The 19,041-nt window shown below is 41.2% G+C and overlaps 1 protein-coding gene across 4 annotated transcripts in view; it reads right to left on the reverse strand.

Moving 5' to 3' along the window:
• Positions 1–252: 252 nt before the first annotated feature.
• The window catches only part of NR5A2 (nuclear receptor subfamily 5 group A member 2), a 126,717-nt gene continuing 107,928 nt past the window's right edge, over positions 253–19,041 (reverse strand). For 3 of the 4 annotated variants that reach the window (XM_012744423.3, XM_012744419.3, XM_012744425.3), the window contains one exon: positions 253–519. In XM_012744423.3, coding sequence (XP_012599877.1) covers positions 272–519 — 248 coding nt within the window. In that variant the 3' untranslated portion in view covers positions 253–271. The other variant, XM_012744420.3, reaches the window with a different exon arrangement.

The raw sequence follows: 19,041 nt of genomic DNA on the forward strand, positions 1-19,041 counted from the left end.
CCATCTGTGGGTCCAGTCCACTCCAATGTCTCTTATGTGGAATCCTGTGGGGAGGTGAAGCCTTTGATTCACAGTTTGCAATGCATATACCCTGATGCGTCATTTTGTTGCCATTAAGTATCTGATTATTATGCCTTTTTAAATTCAATATCCTTAAACCAAGTTTTTAATTAACGTTGCTTGGAGCCGTTCAGTTCAGAGTACTTTCTCGTTGTTCTTCCCCTACCTGTCCCCCCTCTCCCCCCCCCCCCCCGCCCCCAGGGGCTGTGACTTATGCTCTTTTCGCATGCAGCATTTCAATGAGGAGGTTGTTATAGGGCACGTCCCCGTTCAGGTGCTTGTAGTAGAGGTATTCTTCCGCCTGCATGCTGAGGGCCCGGATTTCCGGTAGTCGAAGGAGTAGCTGCCCAAATTTCTCTGTCTGCTGCGGGTAGTTGCACATCGTGTAGTCCAACAGGGCCGCATGCACTTGTTCCTGCACACCTTCCACCAGCTGGAAGTTCTCCAGGTTTTTGACATCTGCATTAAAAAAAATTTCAATGGCATTTTACTTCCTGTTTACTAAAGCAGTGGGTTCCACGAATGGACGTATTTTCCTTTTGACATAAAGCATACTCTACATGCTGCTGAATATTCAGCAAGCCCCACGCTTCCTGGGAAAAGGATCACAAAGGAGATTTAGAAGGGTGTCTTGTTGAAATTCTGCATGTACCTCAAATCAATTAGACACCAATGGATTCTGAGCAAGGTCAACTCTTTTCATATCTTACAAAAGGAAAGGTTTGAGGATTCCTAAAGTAGAGGGATCATAATATATTGCTAGCAAATGAGTCCCTGGAGGAAGACCTATCTTAACCCAGTATATTACACAATTCATATAATTCTGTATTAATTTTTCTGACCCAAGGTGAAATCTGTGTCCAGGGTATGATGTAGTTAATTCTAATAAAAAGTGACAGGGTTCTTGTTTCTGTTTGACATTTTCTAAATGATTCTGAAAGCCTTTGACTTGTCTAGCCTATGCTAATGAACCATCTGGTACACTCCAGTGGCTGCCAACGGAACATTGGCTGCTGGGAACTCTCTAGAATATATATCTCGGTGACTAATGATCTTTATCAAATGAAAGCCTTGTCCTTTAGGCAGAACACAAGCCAGGATGGTCAGTGCCCTTTAACCTGAACGCGGGTTCTGAACTCTGATACTTCGCGTTTCCTTTTTTTTCTTCTGGTCCTGGGTCACTCACATGAAGACGGCCAGCACAGGCATCTCATTCTCCCTAACTCCTGGTGACCATCCAGCTGTTTTAAGACATCTGCCCTAGAGGGTCCTTATAAATACTGAATAAGAGAGAAACACAGAATCAGAAAAGACAGACTGACATGCAAATACGCACAGAGACAATGGTATGTTAAATAAGCCCCAGAGGAGCAATTCTATGTTAACTGTACCACTTTTATACAGTATGTATATAGAAGCCCCTGGAAAAAGTATACAGATATATGTGTGTGTTTACATACACACCCACGCCCAGAAAATAGAAAATAAAGGGGAGGGTGGCTGTATCTAACTGGACAAAAATAAGAGAGAGAAACCACATAGTAAAAAGGCTAAACTCGGTTAATGGTTACCATGGTAACGCATAGCCAATACTGTCAGCGCTGTGTACTGTTTCACATATAGTACACACGTGTGTGCGTGTCCATTTTGTTTCTAAATGGTTTTACGAGGCTGCCATACATTTCCTATTGAAATGTGTTCACATTTGGGCTGTGACTTTGCATTAAATATGCCTCCAGTTTGCAGCCCCAGTGAGGGATTAGTACTGAAACACATATTCGCTGTGAGAGTTGGATGCTACATCTGTTGCAAAGTGAGAGGGGAGATTCAAAAAAATATTTGATTATTTATTGAGTGGCACAAATAGTACTCTATTAGGAGCTGTATGTCTTCTCGTGGCAGCCAATTCCGTGTCCCTTGGATGTTTTATACACAGGTGGCACTTCACTGTTAATAAGGCATTTTCCATCTATCATGTTTAAAATATTTTAAAATATGACTATGAATCTAGAGTTGCACTTGGTTCAAAATTATAAAACAATCAGAAAAAAACATGCAATATGTTGTAACTTGGCACACAATAGAAAAATCCACATCACTCTGTTATGATATAAATATAGCTATAAAAAATTTGAAATGGAGTATTATTTTACACTAACCCGAGAGATACTCATGCAAACGAGAAAAGCCAACAGCAGTCATAGAGATTAATAGGGAAAATATGTAGGAATATGCACAGCCTAAAATGTAAGATAAAATAGTCTTTTTAGAAAGACTTTTTTTGAAGACTGTTTTTGAAGCTTTCTTTTTTTGATAAATGTATTTTTGGGGAACAAGTTTTAACATTCTGTGATAAATTATGCCACTCTGTTGAGGAAAAAAAACAAACTACCAACAAGAATAATAAAAAGAATAGTTATAAGTTCTGGTTTATTCACTTAGTATAGTTACAGGATGATCATTTAAAATCTTCAGATGAGCATTCACTAGATAATTTCTAGGAATACTGGTCCAAACTAGCACTTTTCTCCCCCTAAAGTTGAAAAAGGTGTACAATTCCCCTCTGGCATGAAAAGATACAGATTTCCCATACTATGGCCAAATATACATTTTTTTCCCCAAAAAACTCATTAGAATTGAATTCATAAGACTGAAATAATTATCCCATTAAGCTATTTTAATGACTTCATTAAATATACCAAAACTCATGCTGCTAATTGCCACAAAGATACTTATTTGCTGAATGTCTATTCTGTTTCTATGTCTATACATGGTGACGATTCTGATATTTAGGCTAAAAGGTTTAAAGAAAAAAGGACAAGCAAGGAGAGACTGGGGTGATATTCTCAGATAAGCAAAGACTGAGGGAATTCACCAAGACAAGACTGGCCCTCTAAGTAGTACTCAAAACAGTGTTACCCACGGATTAGCACAATAAACACGAATATAAAATTACTTAAAAGCTAAAGATTAAAGGCCAGATACCACAATGGCTCAAGAAAGAAAACAAAGCAACGAAGTTCAACCGAACAGTTATCTCAATAAATGTGAATGGCTTCAACTCCGCACTCAAGAGACATAGGCTGGCCGAATGGAAAAAAAAATACAAGCCAAGTATCTGTCTTCAGGAAACACCTCTAACCTGCAAGGATGCATTTAGACTCAAGATAAAGGGGTGGAAATCAATATTTCAAACAAACGGAAGGCAAAAGAAGGCTGGCATGGCCATTTTCATTTCAGATAACTTAGTTTTTAAATCAACAAAAGTAATGAAAGACAAAGGTCACTATATAATGGTGAAGGGTACAGTTCAACAAGAAGATATAACAATTCTAAATATGTATGCACCCAACTTAGGTGCACCCAGATTCATAAAGCAAACTCTACTTGATCTAAACACCACCATAATAGCCGGGAGAATTCAACACCCCACTGACAGCACAGGACAGATCCTCCAAACAGAAAATTAAAGAATTAATGGACTTAAACAGAACTCTAGGACAAATGGGCCTGACGGACATTCTACCCAAAACCCACTGAATATACGTTCTTCTCATCAGCTCACAGGACATTCTCTAAGATTGACCATATCCTAGGACACAAAGCATGTCTCAAAAAATTAAAAAAAAATTATACCATGTATCTTTTTAGATCTTACAATGGAATAAAAGTAGAAATTAACCCTAACAGAAACTCAACAACCTTCTGCATCAAGATGGAAATAAAAAGATTCTTTGAACTAAACGACAAAGGAACCATAAGTTATCAAAATCTGTGGGACACAGCTAAAGCAGTCTTGAGAGGAAAGTTTATTTCCATAAATGCCTATATCCAAAGTCAGAAAGATCACAAATAGACAACCTAATGAATTGAGTCAAAGAGTGGGGAAAAAGAACAGACTGACCCTAAACCCAGCAGAAGAAGTGAAATCAGTAAGATCAAATCACAACTAAATGAAATTGACAACAGAGAAACTATACAGAAGATTAATAAAATTGACATGCCTTGGGCTAGACTAATGAAAAGCAGAAAAGAAAAATCTCTAATAAGCTCCATCAGGAACAATAAAGGAGAAATTACAACTGATGCCATGGAGATAGAAGATATGAATACTACAAAAACCTTTATGCACACAATCTGGAAAATGTGGAGGAAATGGACAAATTCTTAGAAACACACGGCCTCCCTAGGCTCAACCAGGAAGAAATAGAATTCCTGAACAGAACAATATCAAGTACTGAAATTGAAACAGCAATAAAAAAAACTTCCTAAAAAGAAAAGTCCCGGACCAGATGGTTTCACACCCACAACGAAGAACTGGTGCCTATCCTGCAGATATTATTCCACAACATTGAAAAGGATAGAATCCTCCCCCAACACATTTTATGAAGCCAACATCACCCTGATACCAAAACCAGGAAAGGATGCAACAAAAAAAGAAAACTATAGACCAATATCCCTTATGAATATAGATGTAAAAATTCTCAACAAAATCCTAGCAAACCAAAGCCAGATGCTTATCAGGAAAATAATCCATCACGACCAAGTGGGCTTCATCCCAGGGATGCAGGGATGGTTCAACATATGCAAATCTATAAATGTAATTCATCACATAAACAGAAGCAAAGACAAAGACCATGTGATCCTCTCAATAAATGCAGAAAAAGCATTTGACAATATTCAACACCCTGTTATAAGAATGCTTAACTAAATAGGAATAGAAAGAGCTTACCTAAAAATGATACAAGCCATATATGACAAACCCACAGCCAACATCATACTTAATGGGGCAAAAATCAAAAGCATTCCCACATAGAACTGGAAGAAGGCAAGCTGCCCACTATCTCCACTGCTATTCAACATCATGCTGGAAGTCCTTGCTATAGCAATCAGACAAGAGAGAGGAATTAAGGGCATCCAAATGGGGGCAGAAGAGATCAAACTTTCACTCTTTGCTGATGATATGATATTATATCTAGAAAACCCCAAGGATTCAACCAAGAGACTCCTCGAATTGATAAATGAATTCAGTAAAGTCTCAGGATACAAAATCAATACACACAAATCAGAGGCATTCATATATGCCAATAACAGTCAAAGTGAGAACCAAATCAAGGACTCCATTCTCTTCAAAATAGCAACAAAGAAAATAAAGTACCTAGGAATATATTTAAGGAGGTAAAAGACCTCTACAGGGAGAACTATGAAGTGCTGAAGAAGGAAATAGCAGAAGATGTAAATAGGTGGAAGACCATACCATGCTCATAGGTCAGCAGAATCAACATTGTTAAAATGTCTATACTACCCAATGTGACCTACAGAGTCAATGCAATCGCTATTAAAATACCATCATCATTTTTCACAGATATAGAAAAAATAGTTTTATGTTTTGTATGGAACCAGAGAAGAACCCCTATAGCAAAAGCAATCCTAGGCAATAAAAACAAAATGGGAGGTATCAATTTACCATACTTCAAACTATACTACAAGGCTATATTAATTGAAACAGCTTCGTAATGGCACAAGAACAGGGACATTGACCAGTGGAACAGAGAACCCAGATATAAAACCATCCTCATATAGCCCTACACCGGGGAAAAGAATCCTTATTCAATAAATAGTGGTGGGAAAACTGGATAGCCACATGTAGAAGACTGAAGCAGGATCCACACCTTTCACAAAAATCAACTCACACTGTGTAACAGACTTAAACCTAAGGTGTGAAACTATTAGAATTCTAGAGGAAAACGTTGGAAATACTCTTCTAGACATTGGCCTAGGCAAAGAATTTATAAAGATGACCCCAAAGGCAATCACAGCAACAACAAAAGAACTAAATGAGACCTGATCAAATTAAAAAGCTTCTGCACAGCCAAAGAAACTGTCACGAGAGCAGACAGACAACCTACAGAATGGGAGAAAATTTTCGCAAGCTACACATCTGATAAAGGGCTGATAACTAGAATCTATTTAGAACTCAGTGTTCTTTGATTGTTTTCTTGCTGATTTTCCTATCAAAAAGTGGGCAAAGGACATGAACCAAAACTTTACAAAAGACAGAATGGCCAGCAAACGTGAATAAATGGTCAGTATCTCTAATCATCAGAGAAATGCAAATCAAAACCACAATGAGCTATCACTTATCTCCAGTGAGAATGGCCTTTATTTTTATTTTATTTTTTTTGAGATAGAGTCTCGCTTTGTTGCCTAGAGTGAGTGCAGTGGCGTCAGCCTAGCTCACAGCAACCTCAAACTCCTGTGCTCAAGCAATCCTCCTGCCTCAGCCTCCCGAGTAGCTGGGACTACAGGCATGCACCACCATGCCCGGCTAATTTTTTCTCTATATATTAGTTGGCCAATTAATTTCTTTGTATTTATAGTAGAGACGGGGTCTCGCTCTTGCTCAGGCTGGTTTCGAACTCCTGACCTTGAGCAATCCGCCCGCCTCAGCCTCCCAGAGAGCTAAGGATTACAGGCGTGAGCCACCACGCCCAGCGAGAATGGCCTTTATTAAAAAGTCCCCAAATAATAAATGTTGGCATGGATACGGAGAGAGAGGAACACTCCTACACTACTGGTGGGACTGCAAACTAGTTCAACCTCTGTGGAAAACAATATGGAGATACCTTAAAGCAATACAAGTAAATCTATGATTTGATCCAGCAATCCCATTACTGGGCATCTACCCAAAAGAACAAAAGGCACTCTGTAAAAAAGACACCTGCACTTGAATGTTTATAGCAGCACAATTGCAAAGATGTGGAAACAACCCAAGTGCCCATCAATACACGAGTGGATTAATAAAATGTGGGATGTGTATACCATGGAGTGCTATTCAGCTATAAGAAACAAGGGTGATCTAGCACATCTTATATTTTCCTGGATAGAGCTGGAACCCATTCTACTAAGTGACGTATCCCAAGCATGGAAAAACAAGCACCACATGTACTCACCAGCAAATTGGTATTAACTGATCAACACCTAAGTGCATGTATAGGAATGACATTTATCGGGTGTCGGGCAGATGGGTACATACACACATAATGAGGGGGGTGGACGTGCCTGAAGCTCTGACTCCGGCGGGGAAATTGGAGGGAAAGGCAACACATGTAACCTAAACATTCGTACACCCATGATATGCTAAAATAAAAAAGAAGAAATTTTGATTGACTTACTCTCATTTACCGACCATTTAGTTGCTGGATCATTGCACTACTGTCTGTCTCTGTCTATTTAACTGTTTATTTCTCTATGTAGATTATACGCTTCTTGATGTAAGAATACACTTCAGTCAGGCATTCCCGGAGAACACACCAACTATTCTTTGCATCACTTCCTTGGTGTATTTGCCCAAGATTGATTTAATACGTCCTTTGACAATTATAATATCTTATAAGCCAATTACCTTTTTCCAATTAGAAACTTATTTCCAAATATTTGAGCTATATATAATAAATCTCTCTCTGATAGTGTTTCCTATTCAAAAAAATCCTGTGGTAAATCCTTTCATGATCTCAATAATCAAATCCTAATTTACATGTTTTGCAAATGAGAATTTTCACTGGTCAGTTTTGTTTTAAGGGAAATATACCCATGTTCTCCCTGAGATTGACATCAGTCCTTGGGATCCTGCGTCTCCGGGCCTGACCGGTAGACCTTGGTTTTTCACAAGGACGTACAAGCAATGGAGAAGGTAAGCGTCAAAATACAGATGATACCACATCCCCAGGAAGACTTGAAATTTTCCCTCTTTTATGTGGTTCACTTATATTTATTTTTTAGGAAGAGTCCAGAAACTTAAAAATGTGTACCCAAAATACTCATGGAATTAGTTTTTATGCAAATTCATTTTATTTTTCGGGAAAATTTGAAGGTGAATTCTATTTACACAGAAATTTAAAATCTCAATCATTTTCTCTGGGATGTCCCTCTGTATAAAAATCAAGCCTTATTCCACATTAAGTAACGGATAGTAGCTGGCAAGAGTTTGTAATACCAGGAATTCACAAATGAATTGACATTAAATTACATTAGAAAACAAAATCCAGACATGATTATTTTGTTCTGAGAACTCCAGAAATATATATTTTTGAGATTTGCTGTTTGTTTTCCATATTAAATAGCCTCGTACCACATCTGGATTTTCACAAGAGACCCCCAGCTGGGGGAACAGAGATTGATACAAGACCAAAATTCCCCCCAGTTCTTCTATGGCATTTTATGCTGGATCTCAAAGTCTCCTGCATTTGGTACTCTGTGTGCTCCTTTGAAATTTATATAAGCTTCATTTTAATACAATTTAAAAACACTAGTTAATGAACCCTATCATTACAAATTCTGAGTTGGAAATTGTATGTAAACAGACAGAGCCATCCCCAACCCTTCCTCCGTAGCCTTTAAATTTTGATGACTGGCAAGAGCACTTTGTGCTTCTCCTCGTAGTATCAATCTCTTATCTATTCTACTTTATTCACTCAGGGACTAATTACCAACTTTTTATATGAAGCAGAATTACGATAAGCTCACAGTGGGGTGCTCAGATTTTTTTCCGTCCTTATTGGAAAGTAAACCCTTAGGTCTTCTTGAATATATTATAGTGCTGACTGTTCAGTCACACACAGGCTCAGGCTCTCTGAGATACTGCTGTCTGCCTCCCTGGTAGCCGCCACTTGGTGCAGTCTGCAGACCTTCCTGTTCACATTTTTCCAGAGATGGGTGTCTTCTGCTGAGCCCCGAGTGGAGGGTGCTGTCTTTTGCTGAAAGGATAATCATCTTTGTTAATTTTCCACACGTGGGGCAAAAAAAATCATATCTAGTTATTTAAAAGAAGTACCATTTTGCACCCAGAGAGACTTTGGAGAGATGACAATCTGTAAATCGTCACACAATTTGTGCTCAGAAGGCCCTTCCCCTTTGATAAGCCAGAGAAGGAGAAATAAAATATATTTTCTGTAAAGAATTCATTTTTAAAATTAGTTTTTAAAGGGCTACATTTGAATAATTTGCACAAATAATTTTGTAAGAAATTTTGGAGACCGGAGAGCAACATGTTCTTTTCGACTGAACAAAGTTCATTTAAAAAAGAAGTCAGGGCTGTTTAGGGGTTGGAGATTTCTGGTGCTGATGCCTACAATTAGACTCTATCCTCAGTATCCAGCAAAACCTGAAACTCAAGATTTCAAATTCATCCCCATAAATCCCTAACAACATAGGTGTGTGTGTGTACATGCTTATTAACCCAATAGCAATTTTTTACCAACTAAAACATGCAATTCAGTGCCTGCACATGCCAATTATGCAGGGTTTAGAAAAGAAGGGTCCTGCTGATCAAAACAGATTGGAAGCCATTGCATCTTGCGGTGCAACACCACTGCTCAGAGACAACGGAGGTCTACTCTGGCCTTCCTGGCCAGCCCTGTGAGCAAGTCGCTCAACCCCTTAGAGTCTGATTTTCCATCAGCAAAAATGGGCAGGTAATTCTTACTTCTTGGGGGCCACTTAAAAGTAAAGTCATACGTTAAATATGAGTAAGCTTCTAAAAATGTGCAAGTATTCTATACTCCCAAGGCACTATTTTTCTTACAATTTTACCAATAAAACTTTGGAGATTACGTTTGTTCCCAGTCCACAGCTGGAAGGTGATCCTCCTAAACAGCAATCTCATCACTTTCCCAGTCTCTGTTGTTGCAGCTTTGCACAATTAATGGAAGGCAGAGGGAATACCTGCAAGTTTATCCCATTCTCAAGCACAAAGAATAGTTAAGAAAACAGGGCCAAATCTTAAGTTTCACTTAAAGACTCCATGTTCTGTTTTATGAATGTTGAAACCTGTTTCCCCATGGTCCACGTGGCGCTCTGCACAAAATGCTACCCACCGAGCATGAGCATGATGCTCAGGAACTACTGTTGCAACGTGGCCTGCCCTTCTGTCAATTTTGTGTTCAAAATACGCAATCCTGAGAGGCAGGAAAGTTCTTTCCCAGTGGATGAGAATATCCTCACGAATGAACGCCTTGATTTCTAGTCTTAGTTCTGCCTCTGACTGTGAGGTCACTGAGATCATGGGCATGCCACTACTTTGGGTCTCAAGTTTCCTCACCTGTGAATAGCAAGGGCTGGACCTGGAGAGCTCTACTGTCATCCACAGCCCTACTGTCCTGCATCTGGGTGATTATGAATCAGAGTTTTGAAAGGAGGACACTGGGTTCATGTTAACAAACAGGCTCTAGCATCGCTCTACATTCATCCGATTAACCCATCACTTGCTTTTTTTGTTTTTGTTTTTAACTGTTGTGTGGTACTTCAATTTCTCAAGATGGTATTTTACCTGAATTGCAAATTATTTCAGGCTTTGCTTAGCAGATAGCTCTGATGCAGCACATTGCGCCACAGGAAAATGGGAACTGGATCCACGTACATTAACGTAGCGGCCCCCTCCTTCGCGAGGGGCAACGTGGCGTCTGCACGCACAAAAGCAAAGCTTGTGGAGATCCCAAAGCCGGCCCCCGGTGCTGCGACACGGCAGGCGCTTTGCTGCGGGGACGTGGAATACAGAGCAGAATACGACGGCATCACTGAAATACTTCAAGACAACAATCACGCATTTATACACGTTTCCTTGGCAGAATGAAGCAGCCGGCCCCTTATCATAGTCCAGCCCTGGGAGCCCGTCTCTTTGCCTGGCTCACTCCTGCCCGGACACACTGGTCTGTCGCGCAGCTGCTTCCACACACCAGCCTGGCCTCGGCCTCAGGGCCTTTGCCCCTGCTGTTCTCACTCCGCGGGGTTCTCCCCACGGTGTAGGGCTCGCTCCCCAACTTTAGGACTCACTCCCCGACTTTACTTTAGTCACCACCTCAGTGAAGCCTTTGCTGACTGCCCTTTCTAAAGGGTAGCCACTCCCAAATCACTCTGTCCCCTTCTCCTTATTTTTCATTAAAATTTGCTTTTGTAATGTATTGAACGTGATCTGCATGCTCATGTTCGTTTGTCTATTATTCACCACGGCCAAAAGGTGGAAGCAACCTGTGTCCGTCAGTGGATGAATGAAGAAACAACATGTGACATATACACGCAATGGCATATACTATCTCTGCCTTAAAAAGAAGGGAAGTTCTGACACATCCTACCGTGGATGAAACTCGGAAGACATGCAAAGTGAAACAAGCCAGTCACAAAAAGACAAACACTCATGATTCCAAATTACACGAGGTACCTAGAACTGTCAAATTCATTTACCAAGAAAGTAGAGTGGTGGTTGCCAGGGACGGGGGGAGTGAGGAGTATGGGTACAGGGTTTCAGTTTTGTAAGATAAAAAGAATTTTGGAGATTGGTTGTAAAACAATGTAAATGAACTTAACACTGTTAAACTGTATATTTAAAATTGGTTAAGAAGAAAATGTCCATACAAAACCTTGCATATAGATGTTAATGGCAGCTTTATTTATAATTACCTAAATTTGGAAGCAACTCACATGTCCTTCAGTAGGTAAGTGGATAAACAAACTGTGGTACATCCAGACAGTGGAATATTATCCAACGCTAAAAAGAAATGAGCTGTTGAACTGTGAAAAAACACGGAGGAGCCTTAAATGTGCATTGTTAAGTGAAAGAGGCCAGCCTGAAAAGGCTCTATATTGTATGGTTCCAACTGCATGACGTTCTGGAAAGGTCACTATGGAGACAATAAAAAGGTCAGGGGTTGCCAGTGTGTGCGTGAAGGGAAGGAGGAACAGGCAGAGTGCAGATTTCCAGGGCAGTGACACTACAAGACTGACACCATACAGGGGACACACGTCGTTGCACATTTGTGTCATACAAACCCATGGAACGTACAGCACCAAGAGTGAATCTTAACATACAGGACGGACTTTGGATGGTAGTGCTGTGTCAGTGGCGTTTCAACAGCTGTGACGAAGCGCCACTCTGGTGAGGAGTTTGCCAGCGGGCGGCTGTGGGCGTCGGGCAGGGGCATACAGGAAATCTCTACACCTTGTGCTCAATTTTGCTGTGAACCTCAAACTGCTCTAAAAAAAAATAAGATTGACACCTAAAATAAATTCAAAACCTATGTAAAAATGGTTAAGATGGCAAATTTTATGTTGCGTGTAATTTACCAAAATTAATCTTTTTAAATGTAACGAACGCCTGTGAACCCACCACTCGTCTGAGAAACCAGCGGCTTCCAGGCTGGGTGCCCCTCCCATGAATGAATTTCTGATGTCCCAGAGGTGTGACCGTGATCTAGAATTTTGCATTTCCTCTCTCCTCCAATGCCTAAAGTACACGTTCTCACTATTGGTTGTTTTTGATGGGCCTTCCATTACACGTATATTTGTCTAAGCAATTTTACAGCTGCCCGTCACCCCCCTGGAGTGGCATCAGCAGAGAGCTGGTCCTATTTGCAGCCGTCTCCAGCACCTTGCTGGGACAAGCACCAAGATAAATAAGTAAACAAGTTTCTTGACGTTGCCCTAAAACATCTTTTTCTTCTCTTTTTTTCACCTTTGGCATGCTGCTATTCTCTTCCATACCAAATCCGCGGCAGACTTTGTGTTTCATGCAGAACTGTTTTATAACAGCAAGCAGAAAGCACAAACTCCGTTATGTATTATGTTTTCTTGGGGAAAAGGTTCAAAGTGGACTTTGGGCTGGGTGCTTCAACTACAGTGCCAAGACTGCCTGTTTTCCTCCACTCCTTCGGCCTTTTCTGGGTGCAGAAGATTCTAGTGGACATTGTTCAACACCTTCCCCAGCTGCGCGACTTTATTACATGCTCCACAGACAACTGCTCCCAGGGTATCTCCACCCAGACGGCATCGCAAACTCACAATGTCTAATACTTAGCTCTGTCCCCCCAGTTTTCTAAACCTGCTCCTGTCTTTCTTATACTGATTGCTGGAACAAGATGGATCCATCCAGTTACCCGATATCTAGCCAGGAGCTCAAGCCAGAGACCTAGACTCATTGACTGCTCCTCCCGCTCCCCTTCTTTTCCTGCCAAATCTGCTTTCTAATTATGTTTTGAATCTGTCCTTCACTCTCCACTGCCACCACCACAACTAGCCTCCACCATTTCCACAACCTCCTAACTCCTCTCAATCCTGCCAATATTGCCTCCGCCGCCCGTCCACCCTCCTCACTGCCCACAGAGTGCTGGCCCCTCTGTCTGGGACTTTCTTCCCCTAACCTTTATTTGGATAATTTCCCTGGAACTCAGTAGACATCACTAGTTCCAGAAAGCCTCCCCGGCCCTCCCCCTGCTGTGGCTGCACAGGACGTCCCACCTGCCCATCACACAGGGCACTGGGTTACATGGAGATTTTGCTGTCAGCGGTGAACATAGGGATGTGACGACCTTGTTCACTGTCACCCTCCCCATGCACAGCATGGTGGCCGGACAAAGTGGGAACCCATATCACGTTTGTCAAATGGAAGAACCTGTTTTCACATTTTATTTCCTATCACCAGTCTTCCCCCTAGCTTTTGTCTGGAAGATTTTCCACATCCCTGCCATCACGTCTTCCTGGTCAAGCCTTCCTTGATTCTCTGGCTGCTGACTTTGCCTCGCCCCTCGAGTGGACTGCATCCTCTCAGAAGGCAGAGAGCTGTCGCATGCTGCTATTCCCCATGTAGCACAAGTATGGCACCGCACACACAAAAGACACGCAAGGCATGCATTATTGAACCCGCTAAGCTCCCGTGAATCCTAAGCATATGCAAATTAGTTCAAGGAAAATATACTGAGCACTTGCTGTGTACCAGTAACACTAACTATTACACTCTCAGGCACTTTTAAACAGTAGAGCTCATCTCCTATAATTTTTCTCTAGAAAAAATATAATTTGATTCAAAATGGAAAAAATTGAGTTGAATGAATAGAAGGAAAAACATTTGATATGTTTGATGTTGTGACGTAGGCATCTGAATGTTTTCAGGAAAACCTGTTTTGGGGCCCTGTGCCCTTAGAGACATCAGCTGCCACAGAGCGTTCTAGTTTTCCCTCTGTGCACAAATTTCAGATATGCGTTCCAGAATTCTTAGGGATAAAAATGAGGCGGGAAGGCTATACTAAAGGTTTTTAAGGTCATGAAACAGATCCTATGTTTTATCAACCTCTACATATCAGATGATAGTGAGACTACATTAAAATGCATGGAGAATGAAAGACAAAAATAAGGTCTCTGGCTGGGAATTGATTAAATTGTGTTTCCTGGCTCAAAATATTCAAAGGGGCATAGGATAAGGCACTTTCCTGGTTTGGGCTTAAACTTCAAATAAAGTTGTGTTGTCAAACAGACTGAACAATAAGGCCAAATACATACAGTGTTTGGTAAAATAGGTAGTAGCGTACAGCATTTCAAGCATGAAACTCAAAATTGCAGCAGCCTTGGCTGGTCTTGAAAGTCACAGTCCTTATCCTGCTATAGAGACCATCTGTTCCCAAAGAATATGAAACATCCACATTCATAAAAAGCAGCCTTTCCTCAGAGAAAAGCTCTTCACTCCAATTTTTGTAATTATGTCTTGTTTTTTGAGCCATAAGTTTGTATTTGATTTCCATTCAGAAACTTTTGTGGTTTTTGCAAAGTTTTCTTATTCTCTGAGAATAAGATATGAGGTTCAGTTTGTTCAGGTGGCAAGCCAGGACCATGAATAAACCAACGTTATCATATGAAAGAGAATTAAACAGGCAGATCCAAGTGGGGATATATTAAGCCAAATTTAAGCTCCAGTTGTTGAATTTAGCCCGTACTAGATGTCTGGTTTGCCTCGGGATAAATTCAGCTTTCCAGCTAATCGAATGAGGAAAACTGCCTCAGGTATGATAAAATTTACAAGAGAGCACTGTGGAACAGTTCTTGTTAAAAATATTAGCTTAAAGGCATTCTTATCGTCTTTGGGATGAAGACTGTATTTGCATTTAATTATTTGATTTCAAATTTTTATGAACTCGGATCAAATATTAGCTTAGCCAATTAAAATATTATTTTGTGTGAGTGTGGCTAAGAGCCCAGGTTAGCTCAACTTTCTCAGCTTTGGTGTAGTACTCTACAAATTTCTTACTGACTTTCTGAGAGATTATTTCTAAGAGGAAAAAACAGGTAACATTTGAGAATACAAGTGTACATTTAGTAGACAAGGTGTTACATTCGGAATAAATAGTTGACTTGAAACATTTCTCTACATTATGGCTTTACTCAAGATGAGAAAAGATGTAGTCTTCCAGATATTTCTACCCACAGATCAATACTCCTTCATAATTCAGCACTTTAAAGAAATCCTTTTCTTTTAAACCACTCTCGTTAGTCTGTGGGCCACAGTGCAGTTCAGATTGCCAGGAGCAGCGTCCTGTTTCTAGGCCGTGGTCCCCACGGAACGCTGGTCGGGGACTGTGGTTCTGTCTCCTCCAGTCCCAGAGAGCAGTGAGGGATACCTGCTCACGCTGCAAAGGGACGTGGATGAGAAGGGGGGAGGATGCCTTGGAGAAAAGAAGTTCGCATGAAGCGAAAGAGCCCCGGGACGCTCTTTCAAAAAAACTTCTCGATGGAGCCAGGTGCAGTGGCTCACACTGGGAGGCCACGACAGAAGTATCTCGCGTGAGGCCAGGAGTCCGAGACTAGCCTGGGCAATAGAGCGAGACTCCATCTCTACAAAAACAAAAACAAAACAAACAAACAAAAAAAAACGGAAGGAGGGAAGGACTAGCCAGGTATGGTGGCTCCCACCTGTAGTGCCAGCTACTCAGGAGGCTGAGGCAGGAGGAGTTTGAGGCTGCCGTGGGCTACGTCTGATCCCACCACTGCACCCCAGCCTCCAGAGACACCCCAGAGACAGAGGAAGACCCTGGCTCTAAAACTAATAATATAAATGATAAATAAAATATCTTCAAAATGGAAATGTTGAATAAAGGCACTCAGCCATCTCCACAGATTAGCCGGTTGGTTTTGTATGACCCATGTAACTCATACTGCCTCAGTGCCAGCAGTGGATTGGGCAGGAAACTTCATACACTGTTTTCTAGAACTCAGCCCTCTGGCACCAAAGCCAAAATATAGCTCTTTCTGGTGCCAGACAGACACAGCTGCGGTCTCCACTGTCCTGCTGTGCTCTCAGCACCCCGGCTCCCTGGGTGATGTGGCCCCAGGGGACACCTTTGCAGTGGGTTGGCTTTAAACCTCCCGTGCAGGGGTATGCTCAGATGTGAAGGAAGTGAAACAACTAGAAAACCACTGCTTCCCTGCGTCTCAGTGCTCATTTCAACTAAAACTGGAAACCAAGATATGAATATAACATGCCTGTTTGTTTGAAAGAATAGGTACTAGTCAGTTTAAAAGAACGAAACACATTATGGTCAAGTCAATACATGAATGTACAACAGGAGAGGAAATTTTGCCTTCTAAGCAGCAAGAAATAGATAATGTGGAAAATAGCACCACGGTGTTCTACAGTGTTTGCTGATGGTTCTCTATGACTCAGCAATGTGAACTCTATGCCACTTCAGAAATCATATTTGCATTTTATTTATTATTATTTTTTAAACTCCTGGGCTCAAGTGATCCTCCTGCCTCAGCCCCCCAAGTAGCTGGGACTACAGGCATGCGCCACCATGCCCGGCTAATTTTTCTATTTTTAGTAGAAACGGGGTCTTGCTCTTACTCGGGCTGGTCTTTTTTTTCTCCTCTTTTTCCACCTCAGGCTGGTCTTGAACTCCTGATCTCAAATGATCCGCCTGCCTCAGCCTCCCAGAGTGCTAAGATTATAAGGTGTGAGCCACCACGCCAGGCCTTAGGTTTTATTTTCCATAGGAAGTGTAAAGAATGCCTTTCTGTTTTACACTCTAGTACCTAACTCACAAAAAATAAATTTTTATCTAAAGCCAGCAGCAGGATCAGAAATTCAGGGTATCATTAATGCGTTGCTGATTTTAAAATCCAATTTTTTAAGTGTTAAAGATCTTCATAAAGGTATCTTATGAAATATAGGCTTATTGTGAATTACAATTTCTGAAAATAATACTTTATCTTTGCTTAGTTAGTTCTTTACATTTTTATCAAAGCCATTCCATTTCATCTATTTTATCTCACTTTTGCTAACATTCTGGCAGGTCTAACATTATCCTTTCTGAGAAAGAGACACACAGTGAATTAACAATAGGATGGGAAGGAGAACTAGGGGTTTTAGTGCTGGGTCTGACGCTCCCAACCTCTTTTTAAGTGTACTGCACTGTGCTAACTACATCACTCCAGAGAAAGCACTGGGCTGGTGTCACGATAATTGCATTTCTTTAAGTATCTATAAATTAAGCTTTTGGGTGCCAAGTTTAAGTGTTCTGAATTAGTGAGGCTTATTGTACTTTTTTGTACATTCTGTTTCCATTTGTGCTAAAAAATAACACATCACGATCAGAAAAATTATTGGAACTTTATGCCCCTGAGAACTTTATACATCTGTTCTAACGTTAAAGCTACTCTTTAGGAGCTAGATACACTTGTTACTTATTATTACATCATTCCCCTTAGCTTATTAAAATTCTGCTCAGTAAGATCAGAGGTTGAATTGCAGGGGGAAAAAAATCATTCAGTAGACCAAGACATATTCTGAATTATTTGGCTTGAAAAAAGAAAAGAGAAGGTCTTTGGGATGGAGAACTACAGGGGAAGGGAAACTAGTTACCTAACAAGATCACTAACGCCAAATATTTATCCATTTTTTGAATAAAATGAATAATTCACTCAATTGCCCAGGGATACATATGAAAGACAGAAAATCCATATTACCAATTCGTTTTGTATTTGTATTACCATGTGGCAGAGAAAATAACTGGAAAGATTAATCTAAGAACTTCAAAAGCTTGAAACATTTTGCAAAGGAAGCTGTCCCCATTTTTCCCCCAGTGGAATCATAGATTTTGCTAAGACAGTGATAATAAAATATCTGATCATATTGGTTTTATAAATACTTAATTCTAATCCTTATTTAGAAAGAAACTATGTGCGGTCAGCATATCCTTTCACACCCAGAGATCATGCATTCGAGTGTGGGGAAAAGTTTATATTTCTGCAGTCTTGTTATAGTCAACTCCTGATTATTAAGAGGAATCACTGAGACCTGTATTTGCATAGTTCAGAGAAATAAAAAGGATTGATTTTAAATCTGTGAACACCAAACTGCCACAAGACCTCAAAATTAAGAAACTGCTCTAAGTCTCAGTTTCCATGTCTTTAATTACCACAACAAGGTCTAACAGTGCCCGGCTTATGAAGTCCCATCGGTTTCATCTTCCTGCCACGATGCCTTTATGGAATGAGAAACATCTCCACCCCTTCCCACCCGGCACTATTCCCAAGCAAAGCTCAGGTACGATTTCTCCTGGGCCTGATGTGTCAGCCAGCTTACACAGACAGCAGCTCCCTTAAGATGCCAGGAACACAGACACGCCTTGACTTAGGATGGGGCTACATCCAGGCAGAGTAGGTTGAAAATACCGCAAGCCGCAAATGCACTTCCTACACCTAACCTACCGAGCCCCACACCTTGGCGGAGCCTGCCTCGAGCATGCTCGGGACACTTACGTTAGCCCACGGTTGGGCAAAATCAACTAGCACGAAGCCTATTTCTTAACAAAGTGTGGAACGTGTCATGTAATTTATCGACTATTAATAGTGAAAGTGGAAAACAGAGTGGTTGTCGGGCACTCACAGTACGGTTTCTACTGAACGTGCATCGCTTTGCGAACCGCAAAGTCCACAGTCCTAAGCTGAACCACTGTACGCCAGAGACCATCTGTAGTGTCCATACTCCGAGCTGCTGCGGCCTCTCCACGGAGCTGCCCCTGCGGGCGGGAGTGCACGCGGGCCCACCGGTGTGCCGCAGCACCGGGGCTGCTCCTCGGCCCCCCAAGGAAGCCCCCCGTGGAGTCCGCCCTGTAGAATCATTACTGTGTCATGGGGACTTTCAAACTTAAACATTTGGGACCT

The sequence above is a fragment of the Microcebus murinus genome, chromosome 23 (assembly GCF_040939455.1).
Source record: "Microcebus murinus isolate Inina chromosome 23, M.murinus_Inina_mat1.0, whole genome shotgun sequence".
Classification (NCBI taxonomy): domain Eukaryota; kingdom Metazoa; phylum Chordata; class Mammalia; order Primates; family Cheirogaleidae; genus Microcebus; species Microcebus murinus.